The sequence below is a fragment of the Chelonia mydas genome, chromosome 27 (assembly GCF_015237465.2).
Source record: "Chelonia mydas isolate rCheMyd1 chromosome 27, rCheMyd1.pri.v2, whole genome shotgun sequence".
NCBI lineage: Eukaryota > Metazoa > Chordata > Testudines > Cheloniidae > Chelonia > Chelonia mydas.
The window spans coordinates 271,026-290,755 of NC_057860.1; the positions used below are offsets into that span (position 1 = coordinate 271,026).

A 19,730-nucleotide genomic window follows, 5' to 3' on the forward strand; every position below is an offset into this window, starting at 1 on the left:
TCTGTTAGTTGTCTGAAGAAAGCCCTGTCTATGTCATCCTCCTGGTCTGGTGGTCTATAGCAGACGCCCACAACGACATTGCCCTTGTTGCTCTTGCCTCTAAACTTAACCCAAAGACTCTCAACAGGCTTTTCTTCAGTTTCATACTGGAGCTCTGAGCAATCATAGCGCTGTCTTACATATAAACAAGGTTATCATGTTTAGGAAATCATATCTTTTCCATGGATACCTTAAGTGGCATATCTGGTATAAGAGTCATTGCAATTTGGTATTGATAGTATTATAAATGGTCGCCCATATTCCATACAGCTTCACCATCCCCCCTGAGGCACTAGATATCTTTGCAATGAGCAGGTCCTTCCCTGCCAGTTCTGCAATGAAACCTCCGCTCTCGAGCTGGGCGAGTTCCGGCTTTTCTCGCTCACTGGGGGAACGGAAATGGATTTTTTTAAAAGGCATTCTGGATCGAACCAAAATGACACATTTTTGGTTTTTTGGGCCAAAACGAAAACCCAGAATGATTTACTGTAGGGTTGAATGAACCATTTCATTTAATTTTCAAAGGGTTTGAAATGTTTGCAGTGTTTTTTAAATGAAATGTAGGTCAACACTGAAACGAAACGGCTTTCCGAAGTGACATGTTGAAATGTTTCGTTTGGACATTTACAGGTTTTTCCATTTTGTTTTGGCTGAAACTAGTCACTGAATTCGACCTCAAATTTCATTTTTTGGTAAAAAACCAATTAGCACAGAAATGTCACCTGCTCTCCTCCCTGCCCTCATCCACATGACAAATCCTGACACCTCCCCGATACACCCTGTATTTCCCCTCATTCTCCTCCTCTCCGCAGTGCCCCCTTCTGTTGGATTTCCACACGGGAGCCGTTGCAGCCTCCGCCCCCCTGCATCGCCCCCCTGCATCACCTCCGCCCCCGTTTACCTCCCTCGATGACCGAGCTACTCGCTGCCCTGATACCACTGCCTGAATTGCAGATGTAACCCCTAAGTTCCAGGGAAGTGTGAAATCCTTTCTATCCTTGGTCTCCTTCTACCCACTGGCTTTGAAAGTTATTTTCCTGGCTGCATGGGTCCTGTTCTCTCCTTCAAAGGAGCAAGGCAGCAGCAGGCATCCTGGTGGCTTGTCTAATTGCTTCTATTATTTCTCAGAGTTGTGTAAGTCTGTTGGAATTCACGTTGAAAACTATCTAGGGGAGAGCTGACTGCATCTCTTTCTGCGTCATGGCACCCTGTGGGTGTCGCTAAAGATGTTCCTGCCATCCCGGGGCCTCCACAGCTCCCTGGGGGCCAAATTCAGCCCTGATATAAGAGGGCAGAAGGCCACAGAGGCCAGTGAAGTTGGCAGCTCCGGGCTCTGTCAGTGTGGCTGAGCTCACCTCCAGGATGGAAAGTCACAGCTCAGGTTCCAGGCCAGGCGCAGCCCCAGTGCGAGACAGGGTGTGAGATGCGTAACGAGCTCCATCAGGCCTGGGTGCTGACGCTGCAAAGGGCAGTGCTGGAGGCAGGGGCGGGGCTGCAGTGTCATGGCTTTTAGGAAGACACATCTGCCCTAACCCTAACGTTTTCCTGTTCGGCTGCCCTGCCCCTCCCCCCGGCCAGGGCCAGATTAATCTTTTGTGGCCATACCCCCACTCTGCCCTGCGGCCTCGCCCCCGCTAGGCCTCTTCCCCTCCGAGGCCCTGCTGCTGCTCACACACCAGGGAGGGGGTGGAGAGGAGCGAGCGATGGGCAGGACTTTGGGGGGAAGAGGCCAAGCAGGGGCAGGGCCTCGGGGCAGAGCGTAGGTGGAGTGGGGGGGGGTCCAGGTGCTGGGGCCCCTTCTGCATGTGGGCCCAGCGCCACGGTGCCATTGGCACCATTGTAACCCCGGTAGTGCCCCCAGCTGCAGGACTAATGCATTCACACTCCCACGTTGCCCGCTGGTAGAGCCTCCCTCCCCAGCAGCATTTACTGAGCACGTCTTTCTGGTGGATCCGTTTATCAGAACACAGCCCAGACTGAGAATAATTCAGAGCCCTCTTGAGGCGCCTCCAGGAACATCTGCTGTAGAGACGTGTGTTTAGAACACTGGAGCCCTAACCCAGCGTTGCCAGACCACCCCAGCATGGCCCCTGGCAGGAGTGATGCCAATTTTAGAGCCACATTTTCAAGGGGGCTCCACCTGTACTTCCTGCTGGAACACGTCCCTATTGACGGGGTGCAGTAGGTAGGGGTGTGAGTGTGATGGCTGCTTGCCCAGCGACTCTGTGGTTTTGGACGTCACACAATTTGATCAGGCAAAACTGTAGTTGCAAACAGAGGGGCTGCCTTTGAAAATGTGGCCCTGTCAATGTATGTGTGTGGTTCGCCCCGTACCCTGGTTCCTGCTCTTCTTCTGTCATCAGTTTCTGGTCACTGGTCATCACCTGAGCTCACTCCTTATGCCCCCCCAGATCTCCCATACACGGGGTGTAGGATGACTGAAGGCCATGCGCTATAATTCCCCCTACCCCTAAGGGGCAGGATAACATCCTGAATTTTGATTCACTGGGTTTGAGACTTATCACTGCATGGAGAGGGGGCAGGGGGCCTCTTCCCCAGGGTTGCAGAGTGCTCACACTGGAGCCCCACTAGCAACCAACCTGATTTCCCGTGGGAGACCAAGTCTCAGAGGGTGACTGCCCCACCCTTAAGACCCACAACAGCCCACAGAGCTCTAGCAGACACTTCTGCAGAGTCCCAGGTAAAGGGGAGTAGCCTGGGCCCGCTTCTATATCCCCCCACTGGGTCCAGCTGCTTTGCCTCCTCTCTGCATAGGGAAATCAGACCAGTACTGGGTTTCAGTTTCCTGGAGCATAAACCAGGTGATGGCCTAAGCGTTCTGGCTACAATGATGTATATTTATGGAACCCTCCCCCTAGATAATGCCATGGCCGGTCATCCTTTACTAGTAATGACACTTTGGGCATTTCCTTTGGCATTATTAAAGGGGGAAGGGAGGAAGTCACTTAGGTGACAAGATAATCAACTCCTGCCAAAACACTCCGGAGACAACGGCAACAGAAATGATTAGCTGTAATTGGTACTTAACGTGAGTATTAAACTGGTGTGGTCCCAGGGATTTATTTAAAGACTCTGTTTAAGTCATATGGCATGAGCCATGTGAAAACAGCAGTGACCTTGAATAGCAGCTAATTCCCTTCTCAAATGTGCTTCTGGCACCGGGAGGCACAAACATCAACAGCTGTGGGGGCTGGACTGGAGGGGTCAGTTTTTCACAGCAAATGCATTTCACGTCCTGGGCAATGCTGCTGTACCCTGTAAAGCACCAGCCGCTCCCATTGTGTGGCGAGGCCGGCCTTTCTCTGGGGTTGGGTGGAGTCGCTGGATTTAGCCCCACGCACACTACTGGTGCAAAATCTGTCGTTGGACCAATTAGCTTTTTGTGCAATGGGGCATCCTCTGGAGCGAAAACAATGGTGGGAATGCAGCCAGTGCAATAGGGGACTGAGGCAGGGCATCCCATGAGGGGGTCCATGTGCAGGACTCCATGCTCTTCACCACTGCGCAGTGCGGAGGGGAGCAATCTCCATTAGATTAGGGCCTGGGACACGGCTCCTCTGCCCCCAAAACTCCACCCAAGGGTGCTGAGTCAAGACAGGGATGGTGAGAAGTCAGGGAGCATGCTCCCATTAGGTTACCTTGGAATTTTTGAATGCTAGGGGTTGACAATAGTGCAGATCCATAAAGAAATAGATGAATGCAGGAATTGGATGATTCTGTGCCCAGTGCAAGGAAAAGCCTCTTTGCACCAAAAGGTTCATGCAACAGTTGCCTGTTTTGAAAACTCTCACACTTTCAGTTTCCCATGGATGACCACGGACGGTCCTTGAGCACTGCAGCATCACCAACTCTCCCAAGTTGAGTTATCATGAGTCTCATGCTATTGGTTTGGTTTTGTAGGCTCCAGCTTCTGGAGTCATGTGAGTCCACAAGAATCTCAGCTTGTATTACAAACAATTAAAAGAGATTCAAGGTGCATGTTGTAATATCTTTTATTGGACCAACTTCTGTTGGTGAAAGAGACAGCAAAGAAGAGCTCTGTGCATCTCAAAAGTTCTCTCTTTCACCAACAGAAGCTGGTCCAATAAAAGCTATTACCTCACCCACCTTGTCTCTCTCGTATCCTGGGACCGACACAGCTACAACAACATTGCAAACAAAAAATGAAAAGTAAGTTGTTCGTACTCACTGAGGGCGTGAAAATTCTCAGTGGAGGCACCCGGGCCACATTTTGAAGCTTTTCTCTGCAGCTATGAGAGCTAGAAGCTCATCTTCACTGAAATAAAAGCCAAGGTTCCCATGTAACCACGTGATCCAGAAGCTGGAGAGTTATAAAAAAACCCCACCAAATATCGTGAAAATCACGATAAAATCGTGAGAGCTGGTGACCCTGCTACAACTCTGTGAATAGTCCTAGTGAAATAGTGAACCACTCACATTCTGAATGTCAGACACATGCTTAAGTGCCTGGTTGACTCAGGGCCTATGTTACTTCTGCTGGCAAAGGAGGGAGCCAAAGCGTGGTGCCAGTGTAACCCACACACCTCCCGGGTGTGGTGTTATGTCCCATCTAGTGGCACCAATATCACTTAGAGAGATTAATGAGAAAAGAAAAGGAGTACTTGTGGCACCTTAGAGAAGGTGCCACAAGTACTCCTTTTTGCGAATACAGACTAACACGGCTGCTACTCTGAAACCAGAGATTAATGAGGTTGTTTTCCAGCCTTGTTCTCATGTAGAGGCTCATGCACTAAGCTCCAGAGGTCCCAGGTTCAATCCCACCCGACGACGACCGGGGTCTGTCGGTGTTACACATGCAGCCAGTGGTCTGTGGAGAGCTGTCTGGTCACATGGTGCTGGTTCTTCTCCCTTCATCTCCTGCTGCTTCTACAGCTCTCCGGGCTCTTCACTGCAGAGAAGAGCCTGTGGGGTGGAAAGACAGATGGAACCAAGCAGGAGAAGGAGAAATTGGCGCCACCAGCAGGGGAGGAAGGAATGAGGCAGCTGGGCAGCATGTCCAGGGGAACATGGGAAGAAGGGCACCAGGCCTAGTGGGCCAGCTCTGGGAACAGACCAGGCAGGGGAGAGCAGGGGCAGAAAAGGTGGGAATGGAGATGAAATAGCAGCACAGAACACCAGGAGGTGACGGGGTGACAGACCTTTCTACAGAAGCAATAACTGTGTTGCATTAAAGATACTGAAGCTGTATCTGCGCAGTGCAGTTAACCTGGGCTCTGCTTTAACTCGGGCTCGAACCCACACGCTTTGCAGTAAGGACACAGGGGAAAATCCCCCCCGGACAGACAAAAGTTCTCCCGCAATGGGCAGACCTGTGTGGGAAAGACTCCAGGGGCCTCTGCCAAGGCAGGGCACATCACTTTGCAGCAGGGATGCTCACTCCTGGCGAGGCTCACCGAGTGCTCACACCTGGGTGCTGATCACCTGGGTCAACCAAGCAGTGAAGAGCTTCCCTTACTAATGGATCAACACTTTCCTACTGCGACTCCTCCAGAGGGGAGCAAAAGCTGTCAGGACCACAGGGATGTTATGTGGATGGGAGGGTCAGGTCCACACAGTCACAAATGGGAGGGGTGGTGTCTATATGAGATTCTGTCTTAGTAAGGTGTCTTCCACACCAAGGAAAATATTGAGATCCCCCACCTGATCTAGACCCTAGGACTGTGCTCATGTCTGACACTAGACCTGGTGTTTGCTTTTGTCCCCTCCAGGTCCTGAACCTTTTCTTAGCTTTGCTGCTGAGCTCCTTCAGCGCCGATAGCCTTGCGGCTTCTGATGATGATGGTGAGTTGAACAATTTGCAGATTGCTATTGGCAGGATCACCAGGGCAATTGACTTTGTAAAGAGAACTGTCCTCACACTACTTCACCTGCAGTGGAAGGAGAAGAGAGAGCCGGCCGAGGAACAAGAGGATAATAAGAAAGACAACTATGTGCTAAACCACATGGATTCGGGCCAGGATTCCAAGTCGGAGTATATGGATGGAGTAGCTGGGAAAGAGCAGTTGTTTGTGGATGAGCTGGACCACATGAATTTCATTAACAACCCCAACCTGACTGTCCACGTGCCAATTGCCTCGGAGGAGTCGGACCTCTACGATGAAGAAACAAGCACTCAGTCAGACACAGAAGACACCAAGGTAGGCAACCAGTCTTTGCTTTAGCCAGCCAGCCTCACGGATGCTAATGGGCCATGTCCTGTTGCCCCGCACTCCCATTCAAGGCAGAGGGGACTGGAGTGGGATTTGCATTCCATGTCGCAGGATTGTTTTCTGGGGCTGCCGCGACAAGCCTGATGGGAATTGCATGCACGTTTAGTTGCCCAAGCCGGGATGTCAGTTGAATCGATTGGTCTGTGCTGCAGACAAAGGAGCAGATGCACTAGGTTTGCTAAATCATTGCAGTTGCCTCAGGCAACTCTTTACTCTTCCTGCATTTTGAGCATTAAGTGGCAGCCATGGGGCAGTGGGAGAGGGAGGAATCATGCTGCAGCCTGCAAACCAAACCTCCCCCCTCTCGCCAGCCCCCAACTGGGCCCCCTCCTCCACTCAGATAAGCACACAGAAGAGGAGCATTTGGCCAGGACCTTTGTCCCACTGGTATACTCAACAATGGCTAGTCACCATTTGGCTGAAATTCTCTCTATAAAAGTCACTGTGTAGTGTAGATCTGGCCTAAGCTATCCAAGTATAAGCACCATTATCCCAGGATAACTGCATCTACAAGAGGGCTTTTACCAGCATAATGATATCAGCAAAAAAATATTGCCCCTAACTGACAGAGCTACGCAGCCCTGAGTATGAGCCATTTCTGGCCAAAGGTACATTCTGTGTGATGGCAACACCTGCCTGTCTCTGGCTCTGCTGTCTGGGGTGGGGATGGGAGCAGGGAGTACATGTCTCTGCAGTGGTTAATGTCCTGGACTAAAACCACATGGAAACATCTGCTCCCTTGTTGTCTCCTTCTTCTTTCATTTGTTTCATCTCCCTGTGGGAAAATGAGCTGTGCTTTATGCTGTGAAAGCCACGGCTCTAGTGTTGCATGATCCCAGATCCCGCAGGGATGAGTGCATCATAGGAACGTAGCAATACAATTGAACAGTATTCTGCATGTCTGATTAGGTGATCTATTTATGCCAGTGCGTCTGCAACTGGGAGTCCACTGGTACTTGGGTCAAACCCACGTCAGTAGAAGTCGGAAGGATGAGAGACAGTGGTGAGTGGAAGGAAGGTTTATCCCGACATCCTGTTTTGGGATGGGGGCAGTTTAAGAACATAATATAAGAATGGACATACTGGGTCAGACCAAAGGTCCTTCAAGCCCAGTATCCTGTCCTCTAACAATGGCCAATGGCAGGTGCCCCAAAGGGAATGAACAGACAGGTTATCATAAAGTGATCCACGCCCAGCTTCTGGCAAACAGAGGCTAGGGACACCATTCCTTCCCATCCTGGCTAATAGCCGTTGATGGACCTATCTTCCATGAATCTATCTACCTCCCTTTTGAACCCCGTTATAATATTGGCCTTCAGAACACCCTCTGGCAAGGATTTCCAGAGATTGACAGTGCGTTGCATGAAAAAATACTTTCTTGTGTTTGTTTTAAACCTGCTACCTATTAATCTCATTTGGTGGCCCCTTGTTCTTGTATTATGAGAAGGAGTAAATAACACTTCCTTATTTACTTTCTCTACACCACTCATGATTTTATAGACCTCTATTATATCCCCCCTTAGTCGCCTCTTGTCCAAGCTGAAAAGTCCCAGTCTTATCAATCTCTCCTCATACGGAAGTCGTTCCATCCCCCTAATCAGGTATTTGGCAGGTCGTTCACCTTTTTAGGTACAATCAGGTGGAAAAAAATTGTCCAGTAGAGGTTGCACCCTCTACAGCAGCAGAGGAGAACTGCTGGAATATAGCAGCTTTCAGCTAATGTCCTCTCTAGGGGCACACTCCACCATACCCGTCTATCTCCAGCCTCTTAACTCCATTCACCACAAAGGCAAAGCTGCCTCCAAATGGCTCCGTGGGATGGGACAACCTGTCACAAGGCAAGGAAGAGAGCTCACTGACTGTGGTTTTTACCCACCACCTTCCAGCAAACCGTACTGTCTCCAGCTGGTCAGCATCATGCTACCCTACTTGGTCTCTTCCTAGCCGCCCTGCGGGGCTGGGATCACCCAGCAGAGCACATTTCAGCACATCTAGGTCTACTAAAAGTGGTCTGCTGAGCACCCTTGGCCCAGCTGGAGTCAGTGGCCACTGCTGGGGCTCCTCCTCTCAGAACCTGCCACTTTTTTAGGTGCTTAACTTTAAGCAACAGACTCAAAACTTTTGGCCTTATTTTTTCTCCCAATTGTTGTTCATAGGGAAAAATTCCTCTTTTCTCAGCCCTAAAACACCAACGAAGAAGTTCTCCATGTGATAGGCAATGACCTCGGATTTGGCCACAGGACTCTCATTATAGGAGCAGTTGGTCGAAGTTGCCTGACGCGCGCCGTAAGAAGACCCTGTTTTCAGATACTTCTAACTGTTCCAAAATGTGACCTTTCTGACTCAAGTTTTCCATGCTGGGCCTCAAGTTTTCCATGCATACGCCTCAGGAGGAGTTATTCTGGAACAGTTCAGCAAAAAAAATCTTCAGCCATTTCCAAGAATAAGATTAGGGACTAATGCATTGGTTTGTCTATGTTAAAAAATCCTTACAACTGTTTCATTGAGGAGGTCCAGGGCCCCCGTGCTTTGGAGCAAGGACTTGAAATTTGGTAAGGGGAGATGCCTTTTGCCATCCCGATGAAAATCAGCCTACATTTCGCCAAGTGATAAGCCACTGACAAATACAGTAAGCACACGTTCACTAATGGTTTCTTAGAGTTTGGCAGCTACATTTTCCAAACATTCCTTCCACACTGAGCATGCTCCAGCCCCTCACGCCTCCTTGATATGAGTGGACTGCACATGTGCCATCCCCACCAAGGGACTGAGCATGCTCCCTTCCAGGGCTGCAGGGGCTCAGCAGGACTTTATGCGCTGTTGGTCCTCCAGGCTGCTGGAAGTTGCTGATCCACTGAAACTGAGAGAAGGAAGGCAGACGTTCTCTCAGTGCTCTCCAAGTTACTGCTCCAGCTGGTGCCCTGGCAGCATGGAGGTGAAGGAAGAAGCAGCTTTCTCTTTAAGGCAGAGGGATAAGGAGCAGGAATAGGAGCAGATGAGGAGGCAAGGGCAGGGAGCATGGGCAGAAAGGTCTAACACCACTAGAGCCCACTCCTCTTCAGAACCTGGAATCAAACCCAGCATCCCTGAGTCCCAGCAGTCCTCTGGTGTCAGCCAGTAGTTGTGAAACCCTCTGACAAAACATGTGTCTCATCCTCCTGCAATGGCTGGTCCACAGAGGATAACAGCCTTCTACTGCTACCGGTCATTCCATTAGCTTGAATGCTGGAGGTCTCCACTGTGGGTCTAAAAGTTCTAGCCCCGATGACTACTTACACTGGTAACAGCGTAGTTCTGCAGGATGAAATTTCTGTTTATTCCGTTTACTTTTTTAAAAACTTAGGAAATGACATTAAAACACAAATGCCCTATGTTAAAAATGTAATGTCGAGCACTCAGAAATTAGTAAATGACAGAATTAAGGATGCTTGTGCTACTTTCATTCATCCCTCTTGTGTGGAGACACCACGAGACACTCGTTAATTGCATGATCACAGACTGTTTTTTCCACTAGACCCTGCCCCATTCCATGCTCATCCAGCCTCCAACAATTTCTTCCCCTGCCCTCCTCAGCCCTTTGTGCTGCTCACCCCTCTGTGATGTGGGGCTGCATGGAGCCCCTGGCAGCATGGCTCCTGCGGGAGCTGTGAGAGCCAGGGGCACAGTCAGTTCCCCCTGGCTTGGTGCCGGCTTCTTTTTAATGTTGCAGCACAGGGGGCTTCCACCCCTTGGGGATGATCAACATGTTCCCTTCTTTCCTTTCCCCATCACTTCTCATCCTAACCCCCTCCTGGGCCCCTTCCACACACTGGGTAATTCCTCCTGGACTCCTTGACAAACCTTTTTCCTGTGTGAGCTCCTGGCTCATACAAGCCCAGGAACCCCCATGCTCCAAGTCAGACTCTGGATCTCTTATAAACTGCAGCCTCGTGGGACTTCCTAAGGAAATGGGTTACAAATGGAAATTCATAGAAGGGGCCATGGTGATCACGCAGTCTGGCCTCCTGTACGACACAGCCGGAAAACTTCCCTGAAATAACTGCTGTTTGAACTAGAGCAGGTTTTTTAGAAAAACATCCCATCTTGATTTAAATATTGTCAGTGATGGAGAATCCACCCTGACCCTTGGTAAATAGCTACAGTGGCGAATGACCCTCCCTGGTAAAAACATATACCTTATCTCCAGTCTGAATCTGTCTAGCTTCAACGTTCAGCCATGGGGTCGGGTTAGACCTTCCTCTGCTAGACTGAAGAGCCCATTGTTAAATATTTGTTTCTCGTGTAAATACTTATAGACTATGATTATGGCACGCTGTAGACAGTGTGGTTTAACTAATACACAGAGAACCCCTGCTGCTGTGGAGTACAGGGATATAAACCCGAGAACTACCTGGTTGAAAGGTTTCAGAGTAACAGCCGTGTTAGTCTGTATTCGCAAAAAGAAAAGGAGTACTTGTGGCACCTTAGAGACTAACCAATTTATTTGAGCATAAGCTTTCGTGAGCTACAGCTCACTTCATCGGATGCATACTGTGGAAAGTGTAGAAGTGATCTAAAGTGATCTAAAATGATCACTCTCCTTACAATGTGTATGATAATCAAGTTGGGCCATTTCCAGCACAAATCCAGGTTTTCTCACCCCACTCCCCCCCCCCACACAAACTCACTCTCCTGCTGGTAATAGCTTAGGGTTAGGGTTGAAAGGATATCAGGTCGTTGTTGATATCAGCAGATACCAGTGGGCGGTTGCAGAGTCAGTGCCAGGGCTGTAGCTTTCCAATTCGATTATAAATGACTTGGGGGAAGGTGGTGAAATTTGCTGACGCCACTAAAATTGGATCCACTGTTAATACCTTAGAAAGGATCAGCTGCAGCCAGGCTCTCATGACATTGGGTGGGGGGGGGCCTGGGACGAAGCGAAGGGAGTTTAACATGGGTAAATATTAAACGATGCATCTTAGAGTTAAAACTCACAAGGTTTCTGATGTCTGTGCTGCTGGCTAATGCCCTAGAAGGCACTGTCAGCGAGTGCGACACAGGGAATCACGTGGGCTGCAGTAACATTACAACGGAGAGACACGCAAGGAAAAAACCCTGTAAGATTTGAGCCTGCATGAAAATGAGTCTAATAAACAAGCCCAGGGGAAATTGTTAGGGCTGTCGATTAATCACAGTTAACGCATGCAATTAACTCAAAAAATTAATCGCGATTAAAAAAATTAATCACAATTAATCGCAGTTTTAATCGCACTGTTAAACAATAGAATACAAATTGAAATTTATTAAATATTTTGGATGTTCTTCTACATTTTCAAAAATATTTATTTCAGTTACAACACAGAATACCAAGAGTACAGTGCTCACTTTATATTATTATTTCTGATTACAAATATTTGCACTGTAAAAATGATAAACAAAAGAAATAGTATTTTTCAGTTCACCTCATACAAGTACTGTAGTGCAGTCTCTTTATCGTGAAAGTGCAATTTACAAATTTAGATTTTTTTTGGTTACATAACTGCACTCAAAAAACAAAACAATGTAAAACTTTAGAGCCTAAAAGTCCACTCAGTCCTACTTCTTGTTCAGCCAATCACTAAGACAAAAAAGTTTCTTTACATTTTCGGGAGATAATGCTGCCTGCTTCTTATTCACAATGTCACCTGAAAGTGAGCACAGGCTTTCGCATGGCACTTTTGTAGCCAGCATTGAAAGGTATTTACTTACCAAATATGCTAAACATTTGTATGCCTCTTTAAGCTTTAACCGCCATTCCAGAGGACATGCTTCCATGCTGATGATGCTCGTTAAAAAGTAATGCATTAATTAAATTTGTGACTCAACTCCTTGGGGGAGAATTGTATGTCTCCTGCTGTTTTACCTGCATTCTGCCATGTAATGCACGCTATAGCAGTCTTGGATGATGACCCAGGACATGTTGTTCGTTTTAAGAACACTTCCACGGCAGATCTGACAAAATGCAAGGAAGGTACCAATGTGAGATTTCTAAAGATAGCTACAGCACTTTTAACCAAGGTTTAAAAATATGAAGTGCCTTCCAAAATCTGAGAGGGATGAGAGAGAATCATAGAAACATAGAATATTAGGGTTGGAAGACACCTCAGGAGGTCATCTAGTCCAATCCCCTGCTCAAAGCAGGACCAACCCCAACTAAATCATCCCAGCCAGGGCTTTGTCAAGGTGGGCCTTAAAAACCTCTAAGGATGGAGATTCCACCACCTCTCTAGGTAACGCATTCCAGTGCTTCAACACCCTTCTAATGAAATAGTGTTTCCTAATATCCAACCTAGACCTCCCCCACTGCAACTTGAGACCATTGCTTCTTGTTCTGTCATCTGCCACCACTGAGAACAGCTGAGCTCCATCCTCTTTGGAACCCCCTGTCGCGGGGCGACGACTCACTGCTGCGGCACCTCCCACTGGTTGTCCAGGGAATTTGCTCTTTTCAGCCAGGAGCGCCCTCTGCCAGTCAGTGTCTCACCTGCCGCTGGCCTTGTGCGCCTCCCGGACCCCGGTGCCCTTCTAGCTTAGGGTTCTGCCCCCTGGCAGTACCCCCTCCATCTGGGTATCCCCTCCCCAGGGGAACCCCCAACCCCCTATCCCTCCCTTGCCTCAGTGGCTACTGTCAGTCATCGTCTAGCCCCCGCTCCCTGGGGCAGACTGCAGTCTGTACCACTCATCATCGGCAAGGGGGTTCGGACCAGCTGCCTCCATGTAGGTCTGGGCTGTTTCTCTGCAGCTTTAGTATCCTTTCATGGGCCTTTACCTCAGCCTGCAGCCTGGGGCTCTGCTAGGCTGGAGTTCCCCAGCTCCCAGGTACCCTCCTCAGCTTCCCAGGCAGCCAGGTCCTCCTCTCTCCATGTATCTAGAGAGAGTGTCTGTCTCCTTCTGGCCCACTGCCCTCTTATAAGGGCCAGCTGGGCCCTAATTACACAGGATACAGCTGTGGCTGTTTTCCCAAACAGCCCAGCTTTTTCCCTCTTAGCCCTCTCCCAGGGCTGTTTTAAGCCCTTCAAGGCATGGCGGCGGGACCACCCCGCCACACCCCCATCACTCTTCTCTTCTGCAGACTAAATAAGCCCAGGTCCCTTAGCCTCTCCTCGTAAATCATGTGCCCCAGCCTCCTAATCATTTTTGTTGCCCTCCACTGGACTCTCTCCAATTTGTCCACATCCCTTCTGTAGTGGGGGCACCAAAACTGGATGCAATACTCCAGGTGTGACCTCACCAATGCCAAATAGAGGGGAATAATCACATCCCTCAATCTGCTGGCAATGCTCCTACTAATGGAACCCAATATGCCATTCGCCTTCTTGGTAACAAGGGCACACTCCTGACTCATATCCAGCTTCTCGTCCACTGTAACCCCTAGGTCCTTTTCCGCAGAACAGCTACTTAGCCTGTCAGTCCTCAGCCTGTAGCGGTGCATGGGATTCTTCCTTCCTAAGTGCAGGACTCTGCACTTGTCCTTGTTGAACCTCATCAGATTTCTTTTGGCCCTATCCTCCAATTTGTCTAGGTCCCTCTGGTCCCTATCCCTACCCTCCATAGTATCTACCTCTCCCCCAGCTTAGTGTCATCTGCGAATTTGCTGAGGGTGCAATTAATCCCATCATCCAGATCATTAATAAAGATGTTGAACAAAACCGGCCCCAGGACCGACCCCTGGGGCACTCCGCTTGGTACCGTCTGCCAACTAGACATGGAGCTATTGATCACTACCCGTTGAGCCCGACAATCTGAAAGATGTGGAACATGCTTTCAGAAGTCTTAAACGAGCAACACTCTGATGCGGAAACTACAGAACCTGAACCATCAAATAAGAAAATCAGCCTTCTGCTGGTGGCATCTGACTCAGATGATGAAAATGAACATGCATCGGTCCACTCTGCTTTGGATCGTTATCGAGCAGAACCCGTCATCAGCATGGATGCACGTCCTCTGGAATGGTCGTTGAAATATAAAGGCACATATGAATCTTTAGCATATCTGGCACATGAATATCTTGCAACGTCGTCTACAAAAGTGCCATGTGAACACCTGTTCTCACTTTCAGGTGACATGGTAAACAAGAAGTGGGCAGCATTATCACCTGCAAATGTAAACAAACTTGTTTGTCTCAGCGATTGGCTGAACAAGAAATAGGACTGAGTGGACTTGGAGGCTGTAAAGTTTTACATTGTTTTATTTTTGAACTCAGTTAGTTTTTGTGCATAATTCTACATTTATAAGTTCAACTTTCATGATAAAGAGATTGCATTACAGTACTTGTATTAGAAGAATTGAAGAACACTATTTCTTTTGTTTTTTACAGTGCAAATATTTCTAATAAAAAATAAATATAAAGTGAGCACTGTATACTTTGTATTCTGTGTTGTAACTGAAATCAATATATTTGAAAATGCAGAAAACATCCAAAAATATTGAAATAAATGGTATTCTATTATTGTTTAACAGCGTGATTAATCACGATTAATTTTTTTAATAGCTTGACAGCCCTAGAAATAATACCAGTCTGCCAGATCATAACGAGGACTGCTTTCCTGGAGCACTGCATTTGGGCCACCATATCTGTGCAGGGAGAAAAGCTACTGGACTGATCAGTGTTGCGGAGGGGTTTGCCTATGTCAAGAGAGTGAACAGCTACAACGTGTGCAGCTTGGAGAGTCAGGGGACGGCTGCACTACAGAGGCACTGCTGCAGCGCTGCCATGCCACAGTGCAGCTGCGTCCTACGTTGACACGAGGGGTTGGTAATTCACCTCTCCGAGAATTCTTCTGCCCATCTAACTGCATCTACAGCGGGGGTTATATCAACCTAACCACATTTCATATCCCTGATGGATACAGCTAGGTCGATTAAATTTTCACACCTGTGTAGCAGGCCTCCGAGGGGCTTCCAGCGGCTTTGCCAGAGCTGTGAGATGTGCAGGTGGGTGAATCACGGATTTTCCAGGTCACTGGCAATTCTGAAATGTCTGAAAAAAATTGCTTCAGGTTAAGCAAAATGTTTCATTTGACTTCAGCTCACACCCCAGATCACTGCCCAGTTCCTTCGCTGTGTTCATTTGCAGTTGTTGCTTCTCTGCAGTGTTAGCCACATCCCTCGTGGGGCGTGGCTCCTCGGGAAGGTACAGTGCAGCAAGCCAGGGTGTGAATCGACAGCACTCCAGCTTGCTGCTCAGTAATGTCCCCTGGCCACTGCTGTAGCCACTCCGGCTTCTGGGACGTTCACTGCCCCGTAGCAATGTCCAAGTGGGACATCACTGCATGGCAAACTGGTGTGCTGTAGATTCACACCCTGGGCTGTAACCTGCTGTGTAGACAAGTCCTTGGATCAGTCTTGGCGCTTGCTGGTCTGGTGCACAATTTACAGGTGAGTGTAACCAAGACGATAGGAGCAAACCTCAGAGATTCATAGATTCCAAGGCCAGAAGGCGCCATTGTGAATACCTAATCTGACCTTACGCATAACACAGGACATCCCCAAAATACTCACTAGAGCAGATCTGTTAGAAAACATCCCGTCTCAATTTAAAATTATCAGTGATGGAGAATCCACCATGACCCTCGGAAAATTGTTCCAATGGTTAATTACTCCCAGTGTTAAAAATGTATGCTCAATTTCCAGTCTGAATTTGTCCAGCTTCAACTTACAACCATTGGATTGTGTCAGACATTTCTCTGCTAGACTGAAGAGCCCAGTATTAAATATTTGTTCCCCATGTAGATACTTACAAACTGTGATCATGGTACCGTACCCCTTAATCTTCTCATTGTTAAACTGCATAGATTGAGCTCCATGAATCTATCACTGAAGGGAGGGCACATTTTCTAAGCCTTTAATTAGTCTCGTGGCTTCAGACAGAGAAGTGGGATGGAAAGTCCATTTCGCAGAGGATTTCAAAATTTGGGTTCATTCCGGATGGGAACGAAAACCAGACATTTCAAAATGTTCTGCAAAGAAAAACTCTGGAAAAAAGAAATTTGTTCCAGTAGATTGAAACATTTCCTTTTGCTTTTGACTTTTTTATAAATTTTATATTACGTGTAAACTTACAATATAATACCCAATAAGAAAGCGGAAATGCAGATCTGTTTCAAAATGAAAAATGACAAAATGGGACGTTTCAACCTTGTTGAACTCCCGCCACACTCCCCGTTTTGCCCCAAAACAAGATTCCCATGGAAGCAACCTGATTTCGTGATGCGTTTCCATTTCAATGGACCCACACACTCCCATGGACTGTAGTTCCAGTGAAGTTTCTCCAGCCAGCACTACACAAGGTGCTGATCCTGTAGGTGCAGCCAGGAGCTGGGTGCAAAGAGCTCCCCAGGCCCAGATATCAGAGACACTTCCTCTGAGTCTCTCACTTGCAGCCTGCTCCTTGACTGCTCACTGCTGCAGAGCTGGGAGCCGAATCTCTGGGCAAGGACATGCTCCAGGTGTGCAGCTACTGCCGAGTGTCCCTGGCACTTGTGAGACCCATGAAACAGGGATGCTCCAGTGGGTAATTCTGTCATTGGCAGCCACATGCCATACCCAGCGGGGAGGTTCCCACATTCCTGCTAGCCTTTCTGAGAAGCTTGGGCCATGCTGAGAGTCACATAGACACTGGCCCAGAGATAAAGGTTCCAGATGAAGTCCCCCTTGAAGTCACTGGTAGCTTTGCCATTGACTTCAATGGAGCCAGGATTTCACCTGGAGAATTGGAATCTCTTGTAACTGGCTGGATGCTGGGGCTTGTTTTCTTCCAGCTTCTGGTGCCAAGCTAATGAACCTGGGGGGGATGGAGGCAAGACGGGCCCCACAGAGCTGCTCCCCCCCTTAAACAAACATGTCAAGCTGGGGTGGGAATAGGATAAAGGATTGGACTAAGGTCCGCCCACATGAGCTGGGCAGTGGCAGATAGTGACCATTTCTGTAAGGAATCCTTTTCAGGGTTGTGCTCCATCAATATCCCCCTTGCTCTGGCTCCATGGTAGATCCCGGCTCCCCAGTGCTTAACGTGGCCTGGACAAAGCGGGGGGGGGGGGGGGGTGCCTGTGATAACCCGGCCGATTTAAATTTTCACACACCTGACACAGACAATTCACAAGTTCTTTGATAAACACATCACATCAGCAACAGGTTTCAGAGTAGCAGCCGTGGTTAGTCTGTATCCGCAAAAAGAACAGGAGTACTTGTGGCACCTTAGAGACTAACAAATTTATTTGAGCATAAGCTTTCGTGGGCTACAGCCCACTTCAACGGATGCATGCAGTGGAAAATACAGTAGGACGATTTTATATACACAGAGAACATGAACCAATGGGTGTTACCATACACACTGTAATGAGAGTGATCAGTTAAGGTGAGCTATTACCAGCAGGAGAGAAAAAAACCTTTAGTAGTGATAATCAAGGTGGGCCATTTTCATCAGTTGACAAGAATGTGTGAGGAACAGTAGGGGGGAAAAATAAACATGAGGAAATAGTTTTACTTTGTGTAATGACCCATTCACTCCTAGGGTATGTCTACACTACGGAATAAGGTCGAATTTATAGAAGTCGGTTTTTTAGAAATCGGTTTTATATATTCGAGTGTGTGTGTCCCCACAGAAAATGCTCTAAGTGCATTAAGTGCATTAACTCGGCGGAGTGCTTCCACAGTACCGAGGCTAGAGTCGACTTCCGGAGCGTTGCACTGTGGGTAGCTATCCCACAGTTCCGGCAGTCTCCGCTGCCCATTGGAATTCTGGGTTGAGATCCCAATGCCTGATGGGGCTAAAACATTGTCGCGGGTGGTTCTGGGTACATATCGTCAGGCCCCCGTTCCCTCCCTCCCTCCGTGAAAGCAAGGGCAGACAATCGTTTCGCGCCTTTTTTCCTGAGTTACCTGTGCGGACGCCATACCACTGCAAGCATGGAGCCCGCTCAGGTAACCGTCACCGTATGTCTCCTGGGTGCTGGCAGACGTGGTACTGCATTGCTACACAGTAGCAGCAACCCATTGCCTTGTGGCAGCAGACGGTACAATACGACTGGTAGCCGTCATCATCATGTCCAAGGTGCTCCTGGCCGCGTCGGCTGGGAGCGCCTGGGCAGACATGGGCGCAGGGACTAAATTTGGAGTGACTTGACCAGGTCACTTTCTTTAGTCCTGCAGTCAGTCCTATTGAACCGTCTTATGGTGAGCAGGCAGGCGATACGGATTGCTAGCAGTCCTATTGTACCGTCTTCTGCCGAGCAGCCATGAGATGTGGATGGCATGCAGTCCTTCTGCACCGTCTGCTGCCAGCCAAAGATGTAAAAGATAGATGGAATGGATCAAAACAAGAAATAGACCAGATTTGTTTTGTACTCATTTGCCTCCTCCCCCGTCTAGGGGACTCATTCCTCTAGGTCACACTGCAGTCACTCACAGAGAAGGTGCAGCGAGGTAAATCTAACCATGTATCAATCAGAGGCCAGGCTAACCTCCTTGTTCCAATAAGAACAATAACTTAGGTGCACCGTTTCTTATTGGAACCCTCCGTGAAGTCCTGCCTGAAATACTCCTTGATGTAAAGCCATCCCCTTTGTTGATTTTAGCTCCCTGAAGCCAACCCTGTAAGCCGTGTCCTCAGTCACCCCTCCCTGCGTCAGAGCAACGGCAAACAATCGTGCATCTGAGTTGAGAGTGCTGTCCAGAGCAGTCACAATGGAGCACTCTGATGGGGCTAAAACATTGTCGCGGGTGGTTCTGGGTACATATTGTCAGGCCCCCGTTCCCTCCCTCCCTCCGTGAAGGCAAGGGCAGACAATCGTTTCGCACCTTTTTTCCTGAGTTACCTGTGCAGACGCCATACCACCGCAAGCATGGAGCCTGCTCAGGTAACCGTCACCGTATGTCTCCTGGGTGCTGGCAGACGCGGTACGGCATTGCTACACAGTAGCAGCAACCCATTGCCTTCTGGCAGCAGACAGTGCAGTATGACTGGTAGCCATCCTCGTCATGTCCGAGGTGCTCCTGGCCACGTCGGCTGGGAGCGCCTGGGCAGACATGGGCGCAGGGACTAAATTTGGAGTGACTTTACCAGGTCATTCTCTTTAGTCCTGCAGTCAGTCCTATTGAACTGTCTTATGGTGATCAGGCAGGCAATACGGATTGCTAGCAGTCGTACTGTACCATCTTCTGCCGGGCAGGCAAGAGATGACGATGGCTAGCAGTCATATTGCACCATCTTCTGCCAGGCAGGCAAGAGATGAGGATGGCTAGCAGTCGTACTGTACCATCTTCTGCCAAGCAGCCATGAGATGTGGATGGCATGCAGTCCTTCTGCACCGTCTGCTGCCAGCCAAAGATGTAAAAGATAGATGGAGTGGATCAAAGCAAGAAATAGACCAGATTTGTTTTGTACTCATTTGCCTCCTCCCCCATCTAGGGGACTCATTTCTC

The 19,730-nt window shown here is 48.7% G+C and overlaps 1 protein-coding gene across 1 annotated transcript in view; it reads left to right on the top strand.

Annotated features, from left to right (window-relative positions):
* SCN4A (sodium voltage-gated channel alpha subunit 4) overlaps nt 1-19,730 on the top strand; it is a 114,754-nt gene that overhangs the window by 54,867 nt on the left and 40,157 nt on the right. The window contains exon 15 of the mRNA XM_007069042.3: nt 5,790-6,218. Within this exon, the coding sequence (XP_007069104.2) occupies nt 5,790-6,218 (429 nt within the window). The remainder of the gene's footprint in view (nt 1-5,789; nt 6,219-19,730) is intronic.